Below are 26,080 nucleotides of genomic sequence, written 5' to 3'. Positions count from 1 at the left end.
ATTAAATTTCGGGGCCACCATTTTTATCAGGTTTAAATATTTTCCACATCATTCCATTGGGTAATAAATTTAAAAGAGGGAAAAAAAGTCCTGGAATGGCTTAACTCCAAGGTAAAAATGCACATAAAAGCAAAGGAGAAGGCCTTCAAAAAAAAATCATCAGCATTCAGACTTTATAAAGAATGCAACAAGAAATGTAAGGATGCAATTAGGGTGGCTAAGATGGAACACGAAAGACACAGCGGAGGAGAGCAAAACAAAAACAAAAAAAATCCCAATAAATGTATGTAAACAGTAAAAAAAAGGGAGGACAGACCATATTGGCCCCATAAAGAATGAGGAAGGACATCTGGCTACAAAGATTGGGGAGATGGCGAAGGTATTGAATTTATTATTCTTCTCAGTCTTCACAAGGGAATCATGGGGCTTCAGTAACCAAAATTGCAGTGCCTCATGACACATCACAGGAAGCACCTCCATGGTTAACAGAGGACAGACTTAAAATTAGACTTGGGAAACTTAACATTAATAATTCACCGTAACCAGATGGTTTGCATCCGAGGGTACTTCGGGAACTCAAGTCAAGTAATTGCCAGACCATTATTTCTAATTTTTACTGAGAGTCTACTGACTGGAACGGTACCAGCCGATTGGAGAAAAGTCAATGTAGCACCAATATTTAAAAAGGGCCCAAAATACACCTCTGGGAATTACAGACCAGTTAGTCTAACATCAATAGTATGCAAGCTCCTAGAGGGGATGATAATGGTCTATATACAAGATTTTAGTAATGAGAATGATATCATTAGAAGTAATCAGCATGGATTCATGAAGAATCGGTCTTGCCAAACCAATCTATTAACCTTCTATGAGGAGGCGAGTTACTATCTACATAAAGGAAGGCCCATATACATGGTGTATCTGGATTTTGCAAAAGCATTTGACAGTGTTCCCCATAAACGTTTACTGTACAAAATAAGGTCCATTGGCATGGACCATAGGGTGAGAACATGGATTGAAAACTGGCTACAAGGGAGAGTTCAGAGGGTGGTGATAAATAGGAAGTACTCGGAATGGTCAGGGGTGGGTAGTGGGGTCCCCCAGGGTTCTGTGCTGGGACCAATCCTATTTATTTTGTTCATAAACGACCTGGAGGATGGGGTAAACAGTTCGATCTCTGTATTTTCAGGCAGTACTAAGCTAAGCAGGGCAATAACTTCTCCGCAGGATGTGGAAACCTTGCAAAAAGATCTGAATTAATGGGGTGTGCAACTACATGGCAAAAGGGGACCAATTCCAGAGATAAAACGATAATTCTCCTGCTCTACAAGACCCTGGTCCGGCCGCACCTAGAGTATGCTGTCCAGTTCTGGGCACCAGTCCTCAGGAAGGATGTACTGGAAATGGAGAAAGTACAAAGAAGGGCAACAAAACTAATAAAGGATCTGGAGGATATTGGTTATAAGGAAAGGTTGCAAGCACTAAACTTATTCTCTCTGAAGAGAAGAGATGCTTGAGAGTGGATATGATTTTACACAGGTGTGAGCCAGGCCTAAAACTGGAGTGCGCAAAATTTGATTCTGCTCTGCACAGAATCCAATCAACTTCCAGGTTTTATTTTCAAAGCTTAAAGAGGACCTGCACCTTTCAAAAAAATATTTCAAAAGTCAGCGGGCTCTGGCTCTGTGACTGGCCGGAGCCAGAAGAAATGGCACAGAGGACCGTTTCTTCACATCACATGTGCCAATGACATCATCGGTGCACTACAAAGGTAAATATCTCCTAAACGGCACACATTCAGGCAATATTTCCACTACCTATAGGTAAGCCTTATTGTAGGCTTACCTACAGGTAAAAGTGACAAATCGGGGGTTTACAACCATTTTAATTGAACAGATACAAAGAAGGAATGTCTACCACTGGACTTTAATGCAGCTAATCATCAACAAGTATAGGTTTAAAAAAAAAAAAAAAAAAAAAAACAAGGATTAAAAAGATTTTTATTGTACAACTATCTAAAAATATGAAATAAAATCATTGATATTTTGGTTGTTCAAATACACTTTCATAGACATAAGATTGTATAACAATCTAATTGCATTGGGAAATTGCGGCACAACATATTTTAAGATGTTGTATATGTATGGTTGGTTGCCTAAAATGTAGGTGTACACGGTCTATGAAAGTGCATTTGAACAACCAGAATATTAATATCTTGATTTTTAGTTAATATTTTACGATAAAAATAGCTATACATATACGGTTGAGGTTTGGTTGCATTAAAAAGAGGATGTCCAGCCTAGGTGATAAAAATTAAAGTCAGCCGCTACAAATACTGAAGCTGCTGACTTTTACTATTAGGACCTTTACCTGTCCAGAGAGCTTGTGATGCTGGTACTCCGGCCGATCTTCGGATCGATTCCCTGGTGCTGCCGCCACCATTCCTGGTAAGGGAACCAGGAAGTAAAGCCTTTCGGCTTCACTTCTGGTTCCCCTACTGTGCATGCATGAAGTGTGCTGCGCTAATTGGCCCGGCAGCGGGGGAAGGAGGAGTGGGGCCAAACCTCAGGGAGATCGGGCCACGGGCCATCTCCCAGAAGTGCGGAAGATCAGACCCCGTTAACCCTCCCCCCAAAAGGTGGCAAATGTGACACCAAGGGGGGGGGGGGGGGAGAGCATATAAGCAGAAATTCCACTTTTGGGTGGAACTCCGCTTTAAAGTGACGGTAAAGGGAATTTTTTTAAAATAAAAGCATGTCTATACTTACGTGCCCGGTGCAATGGAATTGCACCAAGTGGCCGCGATCCTCCTCTCTTCATATCTGCCACCGGCTTTCCTGGCCCCTCCCCTCTGTCCAATTCCCACATAGGAAGCCACTTCCCATGGGGGGGGCACATGTGTGTGCTTGCACCTGAGCCCTGCTGTTGCATCCATTGACCCCTCATCACTGGCTTTGGTTTACAGCAGAGGGAGCCAATGGCTCCTGATACTCCAGCAAAGCCAGTAAGACCTCGACATGAAGGGCGGCGCTCATTGATGGATCGAATGAGGGCTCAGGTAACCTACTTTACCACTAAAATAATTGAACGAGCTAAAAGTTGAAGACAGCTGCACTAGATTCTGAGTGCTCCAATTTTAGTAAATCTCCCCCTACGATTCTCACACACGCCTTCAGCCTGATGGCCTTTACCACTCATGTGACCGCTTCAGAAACGCTGGAAACTTGTCTGCATTTCATCATGGAATACATACATTTTACAGTAAGTGAAAGCTTTGACAACACCAAGGGCATGATGCAATGACCACATGTGCCACAGCTGGATTTAGCAATTAAGTGATAGAAGGACACTGCTGTCAGGGAAAGTAAAGCAGCACAAAGTTGAAAACAGAATCATACGATGAATAGTAAAAATGTTTAACACATGGAAGAATACAGATTCCCATTATTTACAAATGTTCACTATACAAATACATGCAAGCTTTAAAAAACATCCAGTGATCAAAACGTATAATAGTTTTTAAAATAGCCAACTATTACAACTGCTAAGGCAGTGGGACATTTATGAAAAGGGTAATTTGTTATTTCTGTAATCCTCTTAAGATGGTGCTAAATAGGAACCATTATTTATACATAAATATACTAGACCTCAAACATCAATGTAATACCCTAAACCAAGGGTGCTCAACCTGCGGCCCGAGGGCCACATGTGGCCCTTGACCCCAAACCAGGGAAGCACACTTCTATTTTATCTTGTGGGCTTGCTGTGCTCTCTGAAAGTGTACCACACCCGGAAGATATAATAGGAGCCTATGGCAAAGCACAGCCAACTCGCAGGCATTTGTAAACCGCAACAGCTCAGTGTGAGAGCAGCCTTATAAGGGGCTCAGGACAGTAATGCTGAGTACACATGGTCAGACTTTCCAGCAGAAAAAGTCTGATGGAATTGTTTCATCGGATATTCCGATTGTGTGTGGGCCTCATCTGACTTTTTCTAAAATTCTGAGGGACCTAGAAAGAGAACATGTTTTAAATCTTTCCGATGGAACCAATTCCTATCGGGAAAACTGTTCGTCTGTATGCTGTTCCGACGGACCAAAAACAATGCATGCTCTGAAGTACAAGACGGCAGCTATTGGCTACTGGCTATTGAACTTCCTTTTTCTAGTCCCGTCATACGTCACTGCATTCTAGACGGTCGGACTTTGGTGAGATCGTGTGTAGGCAAGACCATTTCAGCGGAACTCAGTCAGAAAAACCGTCAGTTTATTCCGATGGAAAAAAACGGTCGTGTGTACGCGGCATAAGGGCTCGTTTACACTCTTGGGTCAGGGGGAGATAAAACCACATTTTCAAGCTGTGTTTTTACCACACCCTCCCAACCACTGGTGTATTGTGAGGTGTTGCACTGGTGACCCCACTACATGTTCCAGGTTGCCAATGCGGCCTCCCCGTCACATGCTCTTACACCTAGACAGGAGGGGCTGTGTGGGCATATATAGGAACCAGTCCTCTCCATTTTCCTCCTGCAACCGCTGAAAGACAGCTTCCCCTCCTCTCCCAAATACCAGCAGGAGCTGCCGGAGGAAAGTGTTCATTATGCTTTTTAAAATAAAAATTCTAAATTCTGAACCATTTCATTGTCGCCCTTGAGCGGTTACCAAATCACGTTCGTGGCCCGCTCTCTGCAAAAGGTTGAGCAGCACTGCCCTAAACTATCACATATATTCTTCACCAGCCACTTTATTAGGTATCAAAAGCCAAGAGGAAACACGCCTCTCCAGGTTGACTACGGGTCCAAACAGGTACCCGGCGCAGACCTCAGCACACCACTGTCCACAATAGAGAAGAAACAAAATGGTCGCACACCAGAGCTGCAAAATTGCTTGATGATAATCTTTATTGTCAAAAACCAGACAGGTTACAGGAGATTTGCAGTTGATGTGCTTCACAAGAGTGCAGCTTGCTGGTTCACAACATTGATATGCTCTGCAAGCAGCCTATTGAAGGTGATCACCTGAATCAGGCTACACCCAAAACCACCTGCTCTGGAGAAACAACTCATGCAAAGGTAAAAATCTCAACTGATATTCAGAAAAACATTTCATGGATTAAAAACAACCACCATAAAAACTAGAGAAAATAAATTAATTAAAAAAAATAAAATAAAAATAAAAACAGGCAAAAAAAAAAAAAAAAAAAAACATTGAACCCAAAAAAATCCACCAAATAAACAAAGCTCACACGTGTGTAAATAATAGTGGAAAAAAAGGTGTGGAGAGAATTAAAAAAGGAGCTATGTAAAATACTAAAAAAGGCTCCAAAAATACTTCAAGAACATTCTGAAAAACAAAGAGCTAAACATACATCTATGTAAAACATAACTATAAATACATCCACATATGTGTTAAGTATCTACAGATAAACCAAGCAATATACGTAGATACGAAGATTCCCCCGAGCATTACAGGAACACCACTTTAACAAAATTGCATGAAACCAAAAAACAAATGATGTCACGATAATAAACAAGTGAGAACTCGGAGGCACTGTGTCACCATAGGTGAAGAACAGTGTACAGTGTGAGAAAATGAATGAACCGACGACTGATGGGAAGAATGAGGGGGGGAAAAAAAAAAAATTATGAAAAATGTGAGATATCCCATTCAAAATTCATTCCAAATGGTATGCGCGTTTTGAAACTGAAAACCCAAAAAGCTTCTTTTTTTTACAGAGGAGTTTGAATACATCACCTCCTCTTTTAGGCACTTTTTCTAAAACCTGTACTCCCACTGCTACCATTGTGATACTGATTGAAATGTTGGTCGACATTAGTGGACAGATTCTTCTCAATACTGTACAGGTGCGCCTGGAATCTGTCCCCAAGTCGCCGTGTCCTATACAGTATTTTGCACATTGCATGATCTGCATGTGACAATATATACAACATACAGAGTTTGCGGTTATAAGAAGATTTAGAGTGGATATAAACCCACTCTCCTCCTTTCTAAACCACTGCCATATTGGTTATCTACAGGGATATACATGACTCCCGCATGTATCCTTACCTGTCAAAAGTCTCCCCTCTGTTAGGAGACCCGAAAAACTGCAGATTCTGTGGGTGGGTCTGTTGTCTGGAGCTCGGTGGGTGGAGTCGTGATGTCAGTAGACATCCCGCCCACCTCTACACTCGCCTTGTCAACATGCATTTTCTCCTGTGTATTTCTTACACTGAACTTCTGCTATGATCACCAACATCCAGTCAAAACCCAGAAAAGTCAACACATGACTTCAACATGCTCAATTGTGCTGAGGTGTGGAGCAACCATTCCTGAGAGCGCTGGAGAAGAAAGGAGGAAGGAATCTGAAGTACACAGAATGTCTTTTTTAGGCTCCTGCATGAGATATGTACATCACCTGTCGCTCGCAGCAAGGGGGAGAAACAGACTCCTATTTCTTGATGTTTTAGTATTTAGCTCACTGAACTAACTCTCCAAGGCAAGACTGGGCACAGATGACATGAAATCCTATACTGTACAAGGTGCAAACTTTAAAAAAAGAAAAATATGGGGTTACATCCACTTTAATCTGATGTTCCTTTTCATTTGAAAATGAGTGTACCATATCACCCTTGATAGGTTTGCAACACGAACATCCAGTGACCCCACATCCATAGTTGCCTTTAAAATTCAGCCAGGTGGTGGATCTAATAATGGTAGGAACAAAGAATTGCCTAGTGTCGGAGCATGTCTGGAAACAAAATAGATTTCATCTTTAAGGAGATGCGCACATATCCGGTCCTCAAGATTATATGTACAATGTTCCTGATATTAAATTCCTCACTAAAAGATGTACTAAAAGTGGGTCTCCGATTTTTAAATGATTATTGCCGCCTCTCTCCCTACATGCTGACCTTTTTAGGAGATTGTCTGTTTTTTTAGAGTTGGCAATAGCATAGGCTCCATCTAGCATATATCTTGGGTACCCCCCGCTGCAAGAACCAGGCGTATAAGGCTCGCACCTCTGTCATAAGACTGTTAGTCACTGCATATTCTACATATGCTCAAAAATTTACCAACTGGGATACTCCTGATAGTATGCAGAGGATGGCCCGATTGGATTGTGTTCCAGAACCACACAGATGTACATCTAGAAAATCAATCTCCTTTTGATCACATTGTACCGTTAAATGTAGATTGCTGTCATTCTGATTGAGATAAAACAGGAAATTCTCTAGGGAGCCAAATTCAACATCCACAATAAAGATCAGATCATCAACGTACCAACAGAACATTTTAATCAATGATCTAAAAGAGTTATTAACACCATATATGAGGTGGCGTTCCCACCAACCCATATATAAAATTGGCTAGTGATGGTGAAAAATTTGTCTCCCATGGTGTCTGCTCCACACTTTAAGAAACCAGTCCCCATTAAAAAGTAAAAAAAAGTGTGTTAATAGGTATTCGAGAACATCCAAGACAAACAATCTATACACAATACTGTGATGGGCATCACATTCTAAATAAAAAGAAACCGTTTTGAATGCCTTCTTATGTGGAATACATGAGTACAAACTTGAGACATCACAGGTGATCCACAAGGAATTTTTCCCATCTTGTGCCACCTGTGATACTCAATAAATGATTGGTTTCTAGCAGATAACTAGGGAGACTGCACACCAAAAGTTACAATACACCATCCAACCACTGACCCAATTTCTCGTTAAAGGAGCCAATGCCCACAATGATCAATCTTCCACGTAGCGGATTGAGTCCCTTATAGGTCTTGGGAAGATGGTGGAAAATAGGGGCCACTGGATAATTAGGAATCAAACCTGACACCATTTTCTGCCCAAAATTAACCTTTCATTAACTAAACTAGGTAACATCTTATATTTTTTGGTTGGATCTCAACTAAGTCTTGAATATGTGTCAAGGTTAGATAATGGTCTCTGCTTCACACCTATATTGTTCTAAACCCATGACAACCACCAAACCTCCCTCATCTGAATTTTTAATGAGCATAGGTGTATCTTTTTCTAAAGACTGCTTTCCTTTCCGGACTTGAAAGATTGTCATGTCTAGTGTGAGTGCCTGATGTGGATTGCATAGACAAAAATAGCGAGATCCCTTTCAACTATTTTCTGAAATGTAGCCATTTCAGGATAACGTGCATCGACAGGATAAAAATATGAATGTCTAAATTAAATCAGAAAGTTGACATGTAGACCCAATGTCCCTAGACAACCCAACTGCTCCTTCCCAAGACAATTCCTCCAAATCTCCCAACACACACCGCTCTCTGAAAGTTAGGAGTGTGTCCTCATTCGAAGCACCACATACAGATGGGGACATATCAGAAACAAACTGATCATCAATAACATCCTTATAATAATGCTTTTTAAGAGCTATAATTCTAATAAATTTATTGATACCAAGAATGGTCTCCAATATGTTAAAATGTCTGAGGACAGAAGTTGAGACCCTTGAATAAAAGAGGTCTCCTCAGGAGAAAGGGTCCTATCTAAAAGATTGATTGATACTTGTACCTGTCCTGAGGGGAGGTCTGAAGTGGATAACAGATTAAGTGGAAAAAAGGCAATAAGCAATCATTTAACAATCAGACTTCAGAGACAATCAGAACAACCCACTTTTAGAACATTTTAGTGAGGAATTTAATGATATCAGGAACATTGTACATCGATATCTACCTATCCTCTTTGAGGACCGGATATGTGTGGATCTCCTTAAAGATTAAATCAATTTTGTTTCCAGACGTGCTCCGACACTAGGCAATTCTTTGTTCCTACCATTATTAGATCCACCACCTGGCTGTATTTTAAAGGTAACTATGGATGTGGGGTCACTGGATGTTTGTGTTGCAAAAATATCAAAGGTGATATGGTACGCTCGTTTTTAAATGAAATTTAATTTAATTAATTTAATTTAATTCTTTTTGTAACTGCAACACTCGGTACATCATATATGTTGTCACATGCAGATCATGTAATGTGCAATATATCAGACGCACCATGAGGTGACTTAGGGAAGATTCCAGGAGCACCTGTACAGTATTGAGAAGAATCTGTCCACTAATGTCGCCCGACATGTCAATCAGTATCACAATGATAGCAGTACAGCAGTGGGATTACAGGTTTTAGAAAAAGTTCAAGTGCCTAAAAGAGGAAATGATGTATTCAAACGCCACTGTAAAAAGAGGCATTTTGGATTTTCCATTTTTCAAAACATGCATACCATTTGTAATTAATTTTGAATGGGATATCTCATTCATAATTTTTTTTTCCATTCTTCCAATCAGTTGTCTGTTCATTTTCTCACACAGTTCTTCACCTATGGTGACACGGTGCCTCAGAGTTCTAACTTGTTTAACAATGCATTTTATTATGATCATGACATTTGTTTTTTGCAATTTTGTTAAGTGGTGTTCCGTACTGCCCAGGGTATTTTTTATTTATTTTAGTGTCCAATGTGCTCTGTGGCTTTTTTTCACAGTTATATGCATTTTTCTTCTTTACAAACATATTTATATGTATTCCTTAGTTTATCTGTAGATACTTAGTATATATACAGATCGATGTGTATTTAGCACTTAGTTTTTCAGACTGTTCATGAAGTATTTTTTATTATGTTCCATAGTTTTTTTTATATTTTGAAAACAGTCTGTTAGCCAATTATCTTTCCCCATACCTTTAGCCACTATGTACACACAAGCAGATGGTTTTGGGTATAGCCAGATTCACCTTAACATCCCTTTCACTCTAGGAGGCATTTTTCAGGCAATTTAAACCTAAAAATAGCACCTATAAAGTGCCTGAAAAATGCCTCACACTGGGGTGCTGCGCTGGCAGGACGTAAACAAAAAATAAAAATAAAAAAGTCCTGCAAGCACCTTCTTTGAGGCGCTTTAGGAGCGGTGTGTAAACCACTACTAAAGCACCCATGCCCACTAAAATCAATGGGCAATTTTAACTTGGTTGCACACTCTCCCCCACAACTTTGTCCCATGCAAACCAGCATAAAAAAAACAAACACATAAACACTGCTTGTAGATATCTCCTTACTTGCTTAGTATTATTGTTGTAGTATTTGTTTAATTTAGGCTCCTGCGCTGTATATGGAATAAGGAGTGGCAATTTGTCTGATTAGCTGGATGCTGCAAACACTTCCATGAGACACGTACTCATGTAAAAAAATAGGTATAGAAAAAACAATGGTGCTGCGCTCCCAAAGTGAAATTAATCTAAAAAAAGTAAAAACTTTATCAAACACTAGAAGGAACTTATTGCAAAATAAATATGTGTAACCTAATAGTGCGTGATCTCCTCAAATACCCTTGGGACTAGCCCAAAAGGTTCTAAAATGAAAACTGCTCATATATACATCTATAATTAAAATAAATCCCCCCTTTGATTCCCTGTGTACCTCTGAGAAGGCTGCAGATACACTTATACCTTACAGCGGTGAGGTAATTACCTAGTGTGCGTACTAACACGTGGAATCACCGGAGTGGTGGAAGAGTTTTGTTGCACTTTACAAGTACTGAGCCACTTTATAATTGCATCTGATACTTTCACTGGACTTTGTTCACTTAGCCGGATTATTGTGTGTTTTAATTTGTTCTACGTTTATCATATGCACTTAGCACTTTAATGCAATTTTGATCACTATTTACACTTTATTGTGCATGACACTTTGTTGTCCACGAAGTTATTGTTTTATGTATATATACACACATTAGATTTATATGAACACCTTAGCTGGGGATACTGCTGATTACACCACGTTTTGTTTGGTTATTTCACTTATAGGTGGATTTAATTTTAATCATAGATGTATATATGAGCAGTTTTCATTTTAGAACCTTTTGGGCTAGTCTCAAGGGTATTTGAGGAGATCACGCACTATTAGGTTACACATATTTATTTTGCAATAAGTTCCTTCTAGCGTTTGATAAAGTTTTTACTTTTTTTAGATTAATTTCACTTTGGGAGCGCAGCACCCTTGTTTTTTCTATACCTATTGTTGTAATCCTTTTTAGTTCTTTAGAGTGACGTCACTGAGCATGCCCAGATCTCCCCTGATTTACGGCACACTCTGTGTGCTTGTCTATTATCAGGACCTCCTAAGGCACAACACTGAAATCCTAAGAGACTGCATAATCACTCAGAGCATCCTACTACTCCACATGTGACATCGCATGCAGTATAAACCTGGGCATTGGACAGCATTACTGCAGTCTTATCAGCTGAAGCTGATAAGACTGACATAGGCAAACACTTGATAAATCGGCACAAGTAAATACTATGAAACATAACAAGTCAGCTATGATCAGGGAAGCAGGGTTGCCATAGAAACGTTGGATTGAGAAGGAGGCTTGGTTAACAGTACAGGAAGTGCTCAATGTAAGGGCGGAAATACACTCTACTGTGGACTCAGAAAACAATACTTAAGATGGCGCTGCCTTACCCCTGGAAACAATTTTTTTTTAAGTTTCTTTAAACAGCAAGTAATATGTGATTTGGTCTCGATTACAGTTTGATAATTACTTGTATAATGGCCTAAATTAAAAGAGGCATCAGAGTGGGAGATTTCACTTCCTCTTTAACCCTTTATTTGGCCACTAGCGGGGGGTTAAAGCACCCTGCTATCAACCGAAAAGCGGCTCTAAAACGACAGTAAAGCACCGCTAGTTTTAGCTGCACTTTATCAGACGCCCCAGCGCTGCCAGTGTGAAAGGATTCTTTATAGCCTGCTTGGAGAGCATATTAATGTTGTGAACAAGCAAGCTACACTTGTGAAACGCGTAAGCTACAATCCCTGTAACCTGTCTGGTTTTTGGCAATAAAGATCATCATCAAGCAATTTTGCAGTTCAGGTGTGTGACCATTTCATTTCTTATCCACTTTGGGTACACCTTGCTAGTACCAGGTTGGTCCCCCTTTTGCCTTCTTTGTGGCAATGATTCAACAAGGTGCTAGAAACATTCCTCAGATTTTGGTCCACAGTGACATGATAGCATCAAGTAGTTGCAAATTTGTTGGCTCCTGAATACATGCCCCATCTAGAAGACATTGGTACAACTTCACAAGACTGTATGAAAAAGGTAAACCAGTGCTTTATTAAGACTATATACACATTGCCAGATCATACCTCAAAGGCTTCTCCATCTTTTGCACTATAATGCACCATTTTATTCATTCATAATAATGCAAGGCTTCCTGTGAATGGCTGAGAAGCACTCGGCCTGAACCGATTTTGCACCGACGGCGGACTCCTAGGCCCCTTCCACATTAAGGCGCTTCTAAACTGCCAGTAAAACATTGAGTGCTTTTGAAGAGCTTTTCAGGAGCTTTTGAAGAGCTTTCCATTCATTTCAATAGAGAGGGGTGTTTTTTTTTTTTCACTGTCCTGCCAGCACACTGCCCCAGTGTGAAAGCATTCATTGATTTTAATGGAAATAGGTTTTCGGGAGCTTTTCATGTGTTTTTTTAGCGTAAAAGCGCCTCGTGTGAAAGGGGTCATATTGCTTCCGGAATATGGTGCTGTATACAGCTGATCCAAAATACAGTTTATGCAGCACTGACAGCTGTTGCATTAGTGCAGGAAATAGTTAGTCTGGGCCTGTTTAGACCAAATTACCTACCTATAAAGCAAAAGTAACCTTGGAGTTTGGCTTTAACTGTTAAAAGCCTAACGCTGGTCATACATTATAGAAAATATTCCTTTAGATTTACCAAAAGCCATATAAAATATGGAAGTCAGACCCAAACACTTTCAATTTGTATGCAATCGTGCAGACCCTTGCAATACATAGATGATGGTAAATCTAAAGGAAAATTAAAAAAGAAAATAGTATAATGTATGGCCAGCTTTACATCGATTTAATCGAAACAGCCATTAATCTGAGAATCCTTATGACCTCCTATGAGACTTTGTATGCGCCGCTAACTGCGCTTCTTTCATGTGGCATCCACTCGAGTCCTGGATATAGTAGCGGATATCTTGGCTGGAAAGGATAGCAGCCCTGAAGACGCTCCGCTCGTCTCGGCGGCCGACATCACGGGCACCTTGGACAGGTAAGTGCGCTTATTAAAAGTCAGCAGCTACCGTTTGTAGCTGCTGACTTTTAAAAATAAAAAATAAAATTTCAGCTGGCCCTCCCCTGCAAGCCCATGACAGACACAGTTTTACAGACTGCTCCTGGCCACCATGAATAAATTAGAAACCCAGCGCTCAAACATACGATGAAAATATGGAGAAAGCAATTCACACCCCACACATCCTTTGAAACTCTCATAAAATTATCCCCTTTAATATGATGAGCCATGTAGATATCTGTGGTTGTCTAAAGCAGGTTTCCGTTGGGTATACAACTGCTGACTATGCTCAATATGTAAATGTTTCCCACGATAGAATCCTCCCACCACACTCCATCCGCTTAATTGTTACATCTTCAAAATTTCTGAATTATGTGCAATCAATCCAAAACAACAAAAACGACTCTCACTGCTTTCAAATACATATCTTCTTAAAAGGTATAATATTCTCGATCTAGAACTTCTTTCCTATAATGGTGACCTGGTGTGCACTTTGCCTCAGGTTTCACAATGGGAAAAGGATTGGGTTTGCTCCCTGCAGCTGCCACAGTGGATCCAGATTTGGGACACCATAGCACGTGGATCGCTGAACTCATTATGTAATGATGCAAATGATAAACTATTGTTTAGGTGGTACATGGTACCTCTCACAGACCCCCATTAAAATTTGTCTAAGGTGCCTCAGGTTGTGGCTTTTGAGGTTGTGGAGCAGCTGGCACTTTAATACATACCTGAGGGGGAACGCCTTAAAATCAAATGTTTCTGGACCGGGTGTATCAGCTAGTTTATACTGCATTTAGCTCTAGTATGCCTAAGAACCCCTACCAAACCTTAAACCAGGCTCTCAACCTTTTAACTCTAGAGGAACCCCAAAAATAATTTTTAGGAACAATGCTCCTTATATTGGTGGTCAATAGGAAGAATGCCCCCGTTAAAGTTGTGTTCAGAATGCCACCTTTAAAGACAGCTAAAAAGATATTTGGTGTCATGCTGCTGGCTTTGCTAAGTGGTGCTGAACCTTGAGCTCTGTAGACATCAAAAAGGTGGTTCATCAGCCACAGCTCAAGGAACCCCAGCAACCTCTGGAGGAACCTGGTTGAGGATGGCTGCCTTAAACCATCCGAAAGCACTCTGGACCGGTTTGGCGGATTCCTTTACTGCTGCAAAACAGGGTCTAGCTAGAGCCTGGTGATCTGGAACCCTCAACCATTACTCAGGTAAAACAAAAAAGGTGATATTGTTGAAAAAAAAAAAAAAAAAAAAACACAACACTAGTGGCCATTCTATGGCGATAAATCAAAAAATTTAAATAGGTTTGGGATCCAGAGAGATCTCATTATTCTAGTAAAGATTTATCATGTTTCTATGGATGATTCAAGCCGAGGGTTGAAGAGTCATCTTGCTGACATCCCTGTTAACCCAACGCCAACTCTTTATTTTCAAACCCCATCTTCGCCAATCCTTTTGGCATACTAGATTTTCTCTACATTATGGGTGTTGTTTTTTATCTTTAAAAGTACACACTTCTTGCCGTTGAAATTACGTCAGGGACATTTTCCCCAGTAGGGGCTTCCACCACTACAGTAATAAAAGTTCTTATAGGGGCGCTTTATCTCAAATGTTTCCAGGTCCCACAGTGAATACTAAACCACATGGAGCCCTTTGGCCCTCTAAAAATATATTCCTACCAGGTATGTTGCCACAGGTGCACTAGATTCTCATGATGCACGGCACTTTAATGCTCTTGCACTTGGATATGTATTTTGTACCCCAATTCAAGATTTGTACTTCCATACGTTTGAAGTTTATCTAAGTTTTTGTAGTTTGGTTATATGCCCGAGTCGTTTTTTTTTTTTTTTTTTTTTTTAAATATACTGGGGCACTTGGAATGCAAGAGCAAAAATATTGTAATGGTGAACTATCCCTTCGAAGTGTAACTAAAACTGTCCTTTAAAAGTCTGCATAGAACATGCTCATTGACATGTTGATACTGCTGTTCCCATGAATAACTCCTCATTTCCTTTGCCTTGGAAACAACGAGGATTTATATCCTTTTCTCAGGTTGGGCACTTCCCCTTATAGCACATGCACTGTAATAATACAAAAACATAAAAAAATAAAGATGTAAATAGATTCTCTCACCTCCATACTGCTCTTTGCTGGACAAGCGGTTCTTTTGGGGATAAGAGTTTTTCTGCGAAGTTGATATGGACTATTCTGTGCACCAGGACCTGATTCTTCTGCAACCATGTCTGCAGGCACTTCATCTGCACAGAAAAGGGAGACAGGTTAGCAATGTTACAGATCATCAAAGCACAAGTAAAAACACTTTAACCACTTCAGCCTGAGAAAAATGTACCCCCTTCCTCCCTTTTTGCTATAATAAATATCCCCAAAAAAATGAAAACAAATAAAAAAACTGAAATTTCTTCATCAGTTTAGGTCGATATGTATTGTATATATTTTTGGTAAAAAAATAAATAAAAATCACAATAGGCATATATTGATTGGTTTGCACAAACGTTATAGCGTCTACAAAATAGGGGATAGATTTATGGCATTTTTATTATTTTTTTTTTACTAGTAATAGCGGTGATCAGTGATTTTTATTGCGACTGCGACAGACAGATCGGGCACTTTTGACACTTTTTTGGGACCATTGACATACAGCGATTAGAGCTAAAAAATAGCCACCAATTACTGTATAAATGTCACTGGCAGGGAAGGGGTTAACACCAAGGGGGCGATCAAAGGGTTGTGTTCCCACTATGGGGGGGATGTGACTGACAAGGGGAGGAGACCGATCAGTGATCCTACTTAGGCGCACACAATCTGTCTCCTCTCCCCTGAGAGAAACTGGATTTTTGCGTATACACACACAGATCTCGGTTCTCGCTCTGTCACGAGGTGCCCCACGGTCATAGCGCCGGCTGGGCATGCGCATCGGCTCCGGGGAGCTACGTAGCTGTACGTCTTAGACAGCGTACAGCTACAACGGCTCGCACAAGGGAGCCACCCTGTCACAGTATAACTGCGGCAGCATGTCAGGAAGGGGTTAAAGAACTGCAGTTTGCTCACATAATTTATAATAAAAACATCTTGCCATTCTGAAGCTTCCCTCCAACCACTTTGCATATTATTGTATATATACTAAATTTCTGTACTTGCCAAATATGCTGCAGAAATCTCCCTCCAAGGAGTCTGGCTGCATACACTTTAACTATGGGCAGCTGAAACTGCTGCCTGTTCATTTCCTGAATTTTACACAGACACACCTTCAGCTCTGCAGCTCTCATTTGCCCTCTTATGACCCCTTTCTTCCTGGCAAACTCTCACAAAAGTGAGAGAGAGAGCTGTGCATGATGTCATAAGCCTAGGCTAAAGACCAGACAAGTAAGAGGAAGTGGGTTGTATAAGGTATTTACTGGCAAAAAAATAAATAAAATAAAAAATGTTACTTTCCAAAGTTAAAACAACAAGGGAAGAAGAAGATTTAGTAGACGGAAAGTTGAAAAAAATAAAATTACTGAAGGTTTGCTTTAAGCAATCCTAAACAGTCCAAAAAAAAATAAAAAAAATTAGGAGTCCACCCCATCCAAAATGTTCAGGTTTGCCCCGTTAGTGACCACAAGATTCATAAACAGTTTACATTAACATGTAACATTACATTAAATAGTTTACATTAACATCTATGCAGGTGCAGGAATTGCAGCATGTTAGCAGGGAAAATGCATGTTCAAATTGTCCATGTGATTTCCCTGTAGCCGCGTTTTGAAAAAGGCGCATGCACTTTTTTTCTGTGGGAAACGCAGCCATGGCAGCCCATACAAATAGGCTGCCATGCCTGAGCAAACGTGGCCTGCACACACGCATAGGTGTAAACCAAGCCTTAGTGGCATGATCTCCCCAGTTCTACCACTGCAATTAACCCCCGCTCCCCTGGTGAGTTTTCTACTATAAATATACATCCAAACTGTGGTGTCCCAAAAAAAATACCATGTTTAAATACAAAGACTCAACCTACTACAAGGAAATTAAATTGCACTTAATACCGCATCCTATAAATCTAAAGCGCATATTTGAAATAAACATCCCTATGCAAAACTACTACAACCAATATGAACATCACCAATAAACATACAGAAAGGCAGGCTGTATGCACTGTGACTGAACCCTAGCAGTATCTATAAACTGAAAGTTATTTTTTAAAATCAAGCTCAGAGTAGTCAGCAAACAATCACAAGGAAGAGGTTATTGCTGAGGAAAAAGAAACTGTACAACTACTTTTTATTTTTTGGCTACAAGCCCAAGAACTCATGGAAAATGCTTTCATGTCTTCCAAAAACATTTCACACTGTTAGACCCCTTTCTACATACAGCATTTGTGGAGAGCTCCTTTAAAAAGGCAACCCAGCTGCCATTGCAGAGTGTAAATACTTACCTTCCTTGCTAAACTCAACTGCAATCATGACAAATAATGCCCGATGGCCATCGAGTTACCGACACTTACCGAAAGTGTAAGGGCCATACACACTAGGGACCCCATAGGACCACTGTATGGTTCCTGTGCGATTCACATGCAGTTCTGTGCAGTGTGATTTCAGCTACATTTTAAACGGGCTGAAAATCGCAACACCATGCACTACTTTTCGAAATGCACCGCAACCAGATCACATGGTACTTTTGTATCATGTAATCTGGTAAGGGCAAATGCACGACATTTGCAACCTGCATTTATGGTGTCCTTAACTGGCACACACAGCGGATCACAAGGGCAGTGAGATTGGAATGTGTTGCTGGAAGCCACGCAGGAGTGCGGCTCTCACACTGCATTCTAGTGTGAATGGGCCCCCCTTCTTACTGGTTCCTCTTAATGACCTCCACATTACTACTGTATCTTGTTAGTGAGTGAAGGTCACAGGAAAGAACCAGTCAGAGTTGTGGGGGACCACAGACATTCTCAGACACACATTCTTGAAAGTGTCAGTACCTAAGTGGACATGGGGGGGGGGGAATCATTTCTCAAAACCAGAGAGGAGTTGAGCAGTGTTAGTGTCAGGAAAGGTAAGCATTGACATTACAAGTCACAAAGAGTGAAACGTTTTCTGTTATTGTGTAAGCATTTACCATTAATCTGACAGAAGTATGGCTTTTATGGGGCAGTTTAGTATATTACAGGGCCATTTTACAGTATCCAGTAATAGTGCAGCTTACCAGTCCTTAGATATGGAGGCTGCATTAGTTGTGTTTTTCAAGTTTTTGTTTCCCCACTTGACAGTTCTACAAATAAACACCCTCATGGGACAAATGGGACTTCAAAGATATCCGTCTTTGTTCATCTCCCCCAAAAGGAAGATTTCAGCATTTCCCTTAGAGAACATACAGTATATTACCAAAAGTATTGGGACGCCTGTCTTTACATGAACTTAAAGGCCTCATGCACACTGGACGTTTTTACAGCAGCCGTTTTTGGCTGTAGACGTTTTTTCCTACAGTCATTAAACTCGCCATGTTATCCTATGTGTCCATGTACACATAGGCTGTTATCTGCAGTTTTGGGCAGTGGCGTTTTTGAGCAGAAAAAAAAAAAAAATAGTGGGTTCTGAGAAACGTTTTTCAGCTGTAAAAATGTTCCAACACTGATAAACGTCGATAAACGCTCAAAAATGTTTATCACTAGCTGTTTTTAAAGTTTTTAATCCATTTAAAAAATAACGCTAATAAACCGCTATTGTAAAAACGTTGAAAAACTCACTGCAAAGCTACTGCCGTTTTTAGTGTGCATGAGGCCTAATGGCATCCCAGTCTAAGACCCCTTTCACACTAGGGGGGGGGTAAAAAAGCTTTACCGCCAAATTCGTGGTGCTATTTGGCCACTTTTAACCCCCGCTAGCGGCCGAGAAAGGGTTAAAACCACCACAAAGCACTGCTGTAGAAGCGCTATGCCAGCGGTATAGCCGCACTGACCTACTGATTTCAAAAGGGCAGGAGCAGTGTATACACCGCTCCAAAGCTGCTGCTAGCAGGACTTTTTTTACCATCCTGCCAGCGCACCGCTTCAGTGTGAAAGCCCTCGGGGCTTTCACACTGGAGAGACAGCAGCGGCTCTTTCAGGGCGCTTTGCAGGCACTATTTTTAGCGCTGTAGCACCTACAAAGCACCCTAGTGTGAAAGGGGTCTAAGGGTCCTTTCACATGGGCGGACTTCCGCTTCACTCAGCGGGGGAATTGCTCCACTGATCCCCGCTGAGCAGGCAGAGGACAGGTCTGTCTCCCCTCACTGTTTAGAGCGAACCCATCAGAGCCCCGCTCTCCTCTATGGGGAGATCAGATGAAAACGGACCGCATGTCTGTTCTCATCCGATCCTAACTGATCTAGCAGACGAATGGAAAATAGTGTCTCCAGCCATCTAAAGTTCACAGACAGGATCAGAGCAGATAGCAGCAGGTGTCAGCAGACAGGAACATCCGATCAGGTCCGCCTAGAAAACTGGCAGGCAGACCTGATCGGAAAGCCCATGTGAAAGGGGCCTAACTTCGTAGGGTTCAATATTGAGTTGGCCCACCCCATTGTAGCTTTAACCGTTCTAGGAAGGCTGTCCACAAGGTTTAGGAGTGTGTCTATGGGAATGTTTGACTATTCTTCCAGAAGTACATTTGTGAGGTCAGGCACTGATGTTGGACAAGCAGGCCTGGCTCGCAGTCTCTACTCTTATTCATCCCCAAAGGTGTTCCATTGGGTTGAGGTCAGAACTCTGGGCAGGCCAGTCAAGTACCTTCATCCCAAACTCACTCATCCACCCAAAAGGGGAAGCTCCTCTTGTCTGCCTCCTCCCCTCCGCTACCACATCTGGCACCTTTTCCCCGCAGCAGGGCCAATTCACAAAGCACAGCATGCACCTTGCTTTGTGCACTGGTGCACAGTCATGTTGGAATAGGATCGGCCATCCCCAAATCGTTCAAGGTTGGGAGCACAAAAATTTACTTTAGACATACTAGCTTTGAACCCAAACTGTATACACATACCCTGTTCCCCTAAAATAAGACCTAGCGTGATTGTCGACGATGGCTGCAATATAAGCCCTACCCCCCAAATAAGCCCTAGTTAAAGTCCTTCTATGTCTTATTCTCAGGGTAGGGCTTATTTTTGGGGAAAGAGGATGGGGTTTATTTGGGGGGTAGGGCTTATATTGCAGCCATCACCGACACTCATGCTAGGTCTTATTTTAGGGGAAACAGGGTAGCAGGAGCAGAAACAGGTTTACCTGCCTGGCTTACGGACTCCCATAAAACTCCACAGTACTCAAAATCAAGCATGCACCTTTGAAATGTGAACCGAAAGCACAAAAAAAAAAAAAAAAAAAAAAAAAAGGGTGGACCACACCCAGTAACATTACGACTGTATTCCCCACTGTTTTCACCAGTCGGGTGTACAAAAAAGATGCCAATAGCACGCCATATAACCACCATGGCAAGATCAATAAAAATAAAAGGAATCCTAAATGCTGTAAATGTCTCTATACAACAGTCCTTTATCTCTGAGTTACCTCAAATAATCCCAACTGCAGCAGAAGCCACGATTCCTGTGACAGCTCAGACAAAACCTGCTGCTGTTTATTCTAAATGCACTGCTTAACAGTGCAATAAATAAGCTCAACTTCAAGGTTGTTGGTGGTGTTGGTGAAGCTGACAGTACAGGAAAATGACACTACATAAAAATTAGAATGAGAGAAAAGAGAAAAAAAAAAAAAAAAAGACAAAAGCGTGGAGCTAGAGGTAAAAGATACAAGACTGTGCCGTGCTGCAGCAAGATTCCATCACTCGCTGCAGCATGACACAAGCTTATGGCCATGCCAGGTTATTAACCTTCAGCTTGCCATTTCAACCCAACTGCTAGAATTACACACAGGTCATTAGAAAAATAACTCAGACTTACAAGATCATTCATAGATTTGGAGACCATAATCACAACAATATTCAGATGCAGTAAGACAAACTCTTTCCGACAAATTAATGTTTATACAACACTAACCTTATCTACTTGATCACTGTCAAATGAGTTATTACCATCTGATGTATGTTATCTCCCAGACTCTTCACAATGACGAGCTGTAACCACTCCCATCATCTACAGAACTCACAATTCTCTGATTTAGCCCAGTTTCATACCGACAGCCGGATTGAAATCAGCTGAACTCGCACAGTCCCATTCCCTCATATCAGTCCGACTTCGGGGGCCATTTCAGAGACATCTGTGTGGGTTCCTGCATAGAGGTCTATGCTAATTGCACCCCAAAGTCGCCAAAAGTAGTACAGAAACTATTTTTGGGAATCTGTGCGGCGCCGCACCAATGCCGAGAAAAGCCGCCGATTTGGCATGCCAAATCTCTTCAATGTGAACCAGGGCTTAATGTTACTTAAAGACACCAATCAAGATTCCAGTTCATGAAGGCCCATCCCAATAGGACACAGATGTAATCGAACGATGGAGGAAGGGATTAAGAAAAACCAAACGTAAGCAGATGTGTAAAATACGGTTACACTAAAGTGACCCTGTTAGCACCCTGCAAAAGCAACTTACTACTCACCCTTTATGCGGGCAGTGGGATAAAATCTTTGCTGCCTTCACCCCTTTGCCGACTGCCCCACATACATTTACTGCGGCTCACCAGACCATTCCATGCGGCCCTCAAATCTCTCCTGCAACTGCCTGCCCCCTCCCCCCTCCTCTGCCCCACCTCGTCTAAGCAGTCAGCAGCAGAGGAGGAGGACAGAACTCCTCTGCCAGATCCTGCATTTCTCTGTACAGCCATGGAGAGGCGCGTCTCAACAGTCGGTAGCAGAGAGTAGAGCTGCACGATTCTGGGCAATATGAAAATCACTATTTTTTTTTGCTTAGAATAAAAAGATCACGATTCATTAAATTCTCACTACGTAAAATCTTTCGAATTATACAAAAAAAAAAAAACTTCACTGGTTAGTTTTTTTTTTTTTTTTTTTTTTTTAATTCATCAATTTAAAAATCGCATTTGAAAGACTGCTGCGGAAATACAATGTGACAAAATATTGCAACAACCACCATTTTGTTCTCTAGGGTCTCTACTAAAATATATATATATATATATATATATAATTGTTTGGGGGTTCCAAGTAATTTTCTAGCAAAAAAAAAATGATTTTAACTTGGAACCAAATGTCAGAAAAAGGTTTAGTGTTTAAATGGTTAAAATTTATTCACTTAGGGTCCTTTCACACGGGGCGGATCAGTTCTGATCCGCCCCGTGGATATCAGTTTGCTCAGCGGGGATCACTCCGTCGATCCCCGCTGAGCAGGGAGATGACCGGTCCGTCTCTGCACACTGCGCAGGGACGGATCTGTCACAGCGCCGCTCTCCCCTATGGGAGATCGGATAACGACGGACCGCAGTGCCCGTCGTCACCCGATCCGATCCGCAGACGGATGGAAAAATAGCTTTTTCCTCCGTTACACTTTTTCGGATCGGATCGGAGCGGGTCGGATGTCAGCGGACATGTCACCGCTGACATCCGATGCTCCATAGACCTCTATGGAGCACCCGTTCAGGTCCGCCTGAAAAACTGACAGGCGGGCCTGAACGGGACGTCAGTGTGAAAGAGGCCTTACACACAGTCTAGTCCATTGACAAATTGTTACAATGTTTATACTTAAGTTCAATTGATAAAGAATGTTATGATTCTTGGCAGACTGTGGTTTGTCTCTTCCTTTCTTTTGACAGCTGTGGCTTCAGAAGAGCAGAGAATTCTTTGCATAGAAAGAATTGTGAAACACTTTAGTCAAGATCTTGATAACGATTCTTGACAATTGTGCAGCTCTAGCAGGGAGGATGACAGATTTCCCCCTACAGCTCCTACACCCCTCTGTACAGCTGCAGCATGCCCTGGTCTCAGCATTCCGCAGGCTACAGCAGCTGACTTCAGCCCCTACACTTTCTTCTCCTCAGCTCCGACCCGAGCTTCTTCTCGGTAGCAGCACAATACATATCGCGTGCAATGTGATGAGAGGGAGGATGGGGGGCTCTTGACTTATGATGGTATGGGGGGGGGGGTTCTCGACATCTAATGTAATGGGGTGGCGTGCTCTGGTCTTACAGATACAACCAGCCCTTTGAGGGCAACCATAATACTGATACGGCCCGTGATGAAATGGAGTTCGAAACCCTTGGTCTACAGTAAAAGCAGCCAGGTATTAATAAATGTAAATGTTTCACATATAGTCGTATAGTCTATGTAACAAGAAGTCTGCAATCTGTACCTGATGACGCCTGTTACAAGAACAGTAATGACTAAGCGCACGTGAAGTGTGCGAAACTCATCTACCCAACATTCCGATTACTGTAGTTTTTGGGGTGTCCAAATAAAAAGGATTTTGATGTACAGTTGTGTGCGGCCATTTCTTCTAATTTCATTGTGTGTGGGGGAGAGCCGAGGATCAGACTTCCTGGTCTCACCTGGAGTGGCGGGTGCGTCTTTTTCCACTGACTACACAAAGTGGTTGTGATATGTACGGTTTTACGAACATGTCATGACTATAAAACTGTGCTTAGACATTAACATTTGTTTTAATCTTAGGCAGAAAGGGGTTAAAGTATAAGTAAAAAAAAAAACTTGTTTTAGTTTTAGAGTGGAGAGGGATTAGAACACCTGTCAGGTTTTTGTTGCTGTCTATGTCCACCTTTAGCCTGGGTTCACACTGCTGCGAATCTTGAGCGGTTTAAATGCGGTTAGGGAGCCCAAGATTCGCATGTCACTTGAACATAAAGGATATCTATGTGTTTGGTCCATATATCAGCATTGATTTAATGGGGGGGGGGGGGGGGGGGGGAATAGAAGACGACTTCTGTTTTTTTTAGTGCGGGTGCAATGCCAACGTCTATGCTGCAATGCAAAACTTGTTTGCACCTCCACACCGGAAATCGCAACGTAAATTCACACCTCACCCTGGACATAACCCCACATCAAATTCACAGCACATCGCAGCAGTGTGAACCCAGGCTTAGGAGGATTTGAAGTTCCCAGAATAATAGAAGGGAAATCTTACAATGGGGACACTAGTTCTGGTGACCCCAATGGATTTCTTCTCACTTTCTGCTTGGCTATGAAACTAAGTAGAAGGTAAATCTCCCTAATGGGAAACAGGTGGCAAAAAAGACTGACGGGTTCTAACAGTTCCTTTACTCTATCCAAATTGAAAAATAAAATAAAAAACCAACACACACACTTGCTTTTAGTTCTGCTTTAACCACTTGCCGTCGTTATACGGCTCTCCTGCAGGAATAATCGTAGCTGTACAGCGGTGGCTCGTACAGGTGCAGTTGCGGGAGCGTACCCGCGGGTCCGGTGGACTTCCAACAAGCGGATCAGCATTCTGCCAGATGACATGACAGATCTTCTGTTCCCAGTGATCAGAAACAGTGCACTGTCATGTCCCAGGCAGCCCACCCCCGCTACAATTAGAACACATTTAACACATTGATCGCTAGCGTATTGGGATTAGGGGTGAGGTTTGGGGTTGTTGGAATGTATTAAAGCGGAGGTCCACCCTAAAATGGACCTCCGCTCATCGGAATCCCCCCCCCCTCCGGCGCCACAATCGGCATCTTTCAGGGGGGAGGGGGGTGCAGTTACCTGGATAATCCAGGTAACTGCACCCACTTCCGGGCTAGCTCTCTGCGGAACGGGGCGTACGTTACGCCCCGTTCCGCAAGCGCCCGCCCCCTTCAGCAAGTGCCCCGCTGCCTGCTGGGAAACACACAGCTCCCAGAGGCAGCGGGGACCGTCCGGATTGCGCCGCGCGGCTCGCGCATGCGCAGTAGGGAACCGGGAAATGAAGCCGAAAGGCTCCATTTCCTGATTCCCATACCCAAGATGGCGGCGGGACCCGGCAGCCGAGCGAGCGATCGGCTTCGGGTGCCGACATCGCGGGCGCGCTGGACAGGTAAGTGTCACTATTTAAAAGTCAGCAGCTGCAGTATTTGTAGCTGCTGGCTTTAAAAAAAAAAAAAAAAAAACGCGGAGTCCCGGTGGACTCCCGCTTAAAGCATTTGTATAACTGGATTTTACAATGGTTGTATCATGTTAAGTGTGATGTTTTGATACAGATAAAAAAAAACAAACAAAAAAACAAAAAACAAACACACATTGATCGCCCCCTGGTGTCAAAAAAAATAAATAAAAAACACCCCCTGCCGATTGCCGCCATTACTAGTAAAAACAAAAATAAATAAGAGTCCCTATATCTATCCAATGGTTTTTAGACACGATAACTTTTGCACAAACCAATATACACCTTTTGCAATTTTTTTTTTAAAACAAAAATATGTAGAATATATATCGGCCTAAACCGATGAATAAATGTGTTTTTGTTAATAAAAATAAAATAAAAAATTGGGTATGTATTATAGGGGGGGAATGTTCTTCAAAATTATTGCTCTTTGTTTATAGCGCAAAAAATAAAAACCTCAGAGGCAATCAGATATCACCAAAAGAAAGTTCTATTTGTGGGGAAAAAGTACATCGCCACACAACCGCGCAATTGTCAGTTAAAGCGATGTAGTATCGCAAAAAATGGCCTGGTCATTAACAGGGCAAATCCTTTCCGGTCCTTAAGTAAAGCCGGATTTAGACCTTTAGGCCCCTTTCACACATGCAGACATTATGTCCGTATTTCATCCATCCATTTGCGGATGAAATACGGACATACATGCATTCCTATGAGATAGCGGTTGTCTGCCGATGAACATCCTCAGACACCCGCTATTGTCCGATTCTGCAGACGGAGGAAAATCCTATTTTTCTATCCGTCTGCAGAGCGGATCGGATGAACACGGACAGACGGTCCGTGCTCATCCGATTCCCCCATAGAGGAGATCTGAGAGCTGACAGGGCGGTCCCTGCACAGTGTGCGGAGACCGCCCTGTCCGCCG

General features: G+C 42.0%; 1 protein-coding gene across 5 annotated transcripts in view; it reads right to left on the bottom strand.

Moving 5' to 3' along the window:
• Positions 1 to 26,080, bottom strand: part of FBXO11 (F-box protein 11) — a 130,069-nt gene that overhangs the window by 57,619 nt on the left and 46,370 nt on the right. For all 5 annotated transcript variants that reach the window (XM_077485612.1, XM_077485610.1, XM_077485608.1 and 2 more), the window contains one exon: positions 15,262 to 15,386. In XM_077485612.1, the coding sequence (XP_077341738.1) occupies positions 15,262 to 15,386 (125 nt within the window). The remainder of the gene's footprint in view (positions 1 to 15,261; positions 15,387 to 26,080) is intronic.

This window comes from Lithobates pipiens, unplaced genomic scaffold, assembly GCF_037356315.1.
Source record: "Lithobates pipiens isolate NorthernLeopardFrog02 unplaced genomic scaffold, aLitPip1_a1.2 Scaffold_18, whole genome shotgun sequence".
In the NCBI taxonomy this organism is placed as follows: Eukaryota; Metazoa; Chordata; class Amphibia; order Anura; family Ranidae; genus Lithobates; species Lithobates pipiens.
The sequence above is the reverse complement of the archived record's forward strand: the minus strand, read 5'-3'. Positions and strand labels throughout refer to the sequence as shown.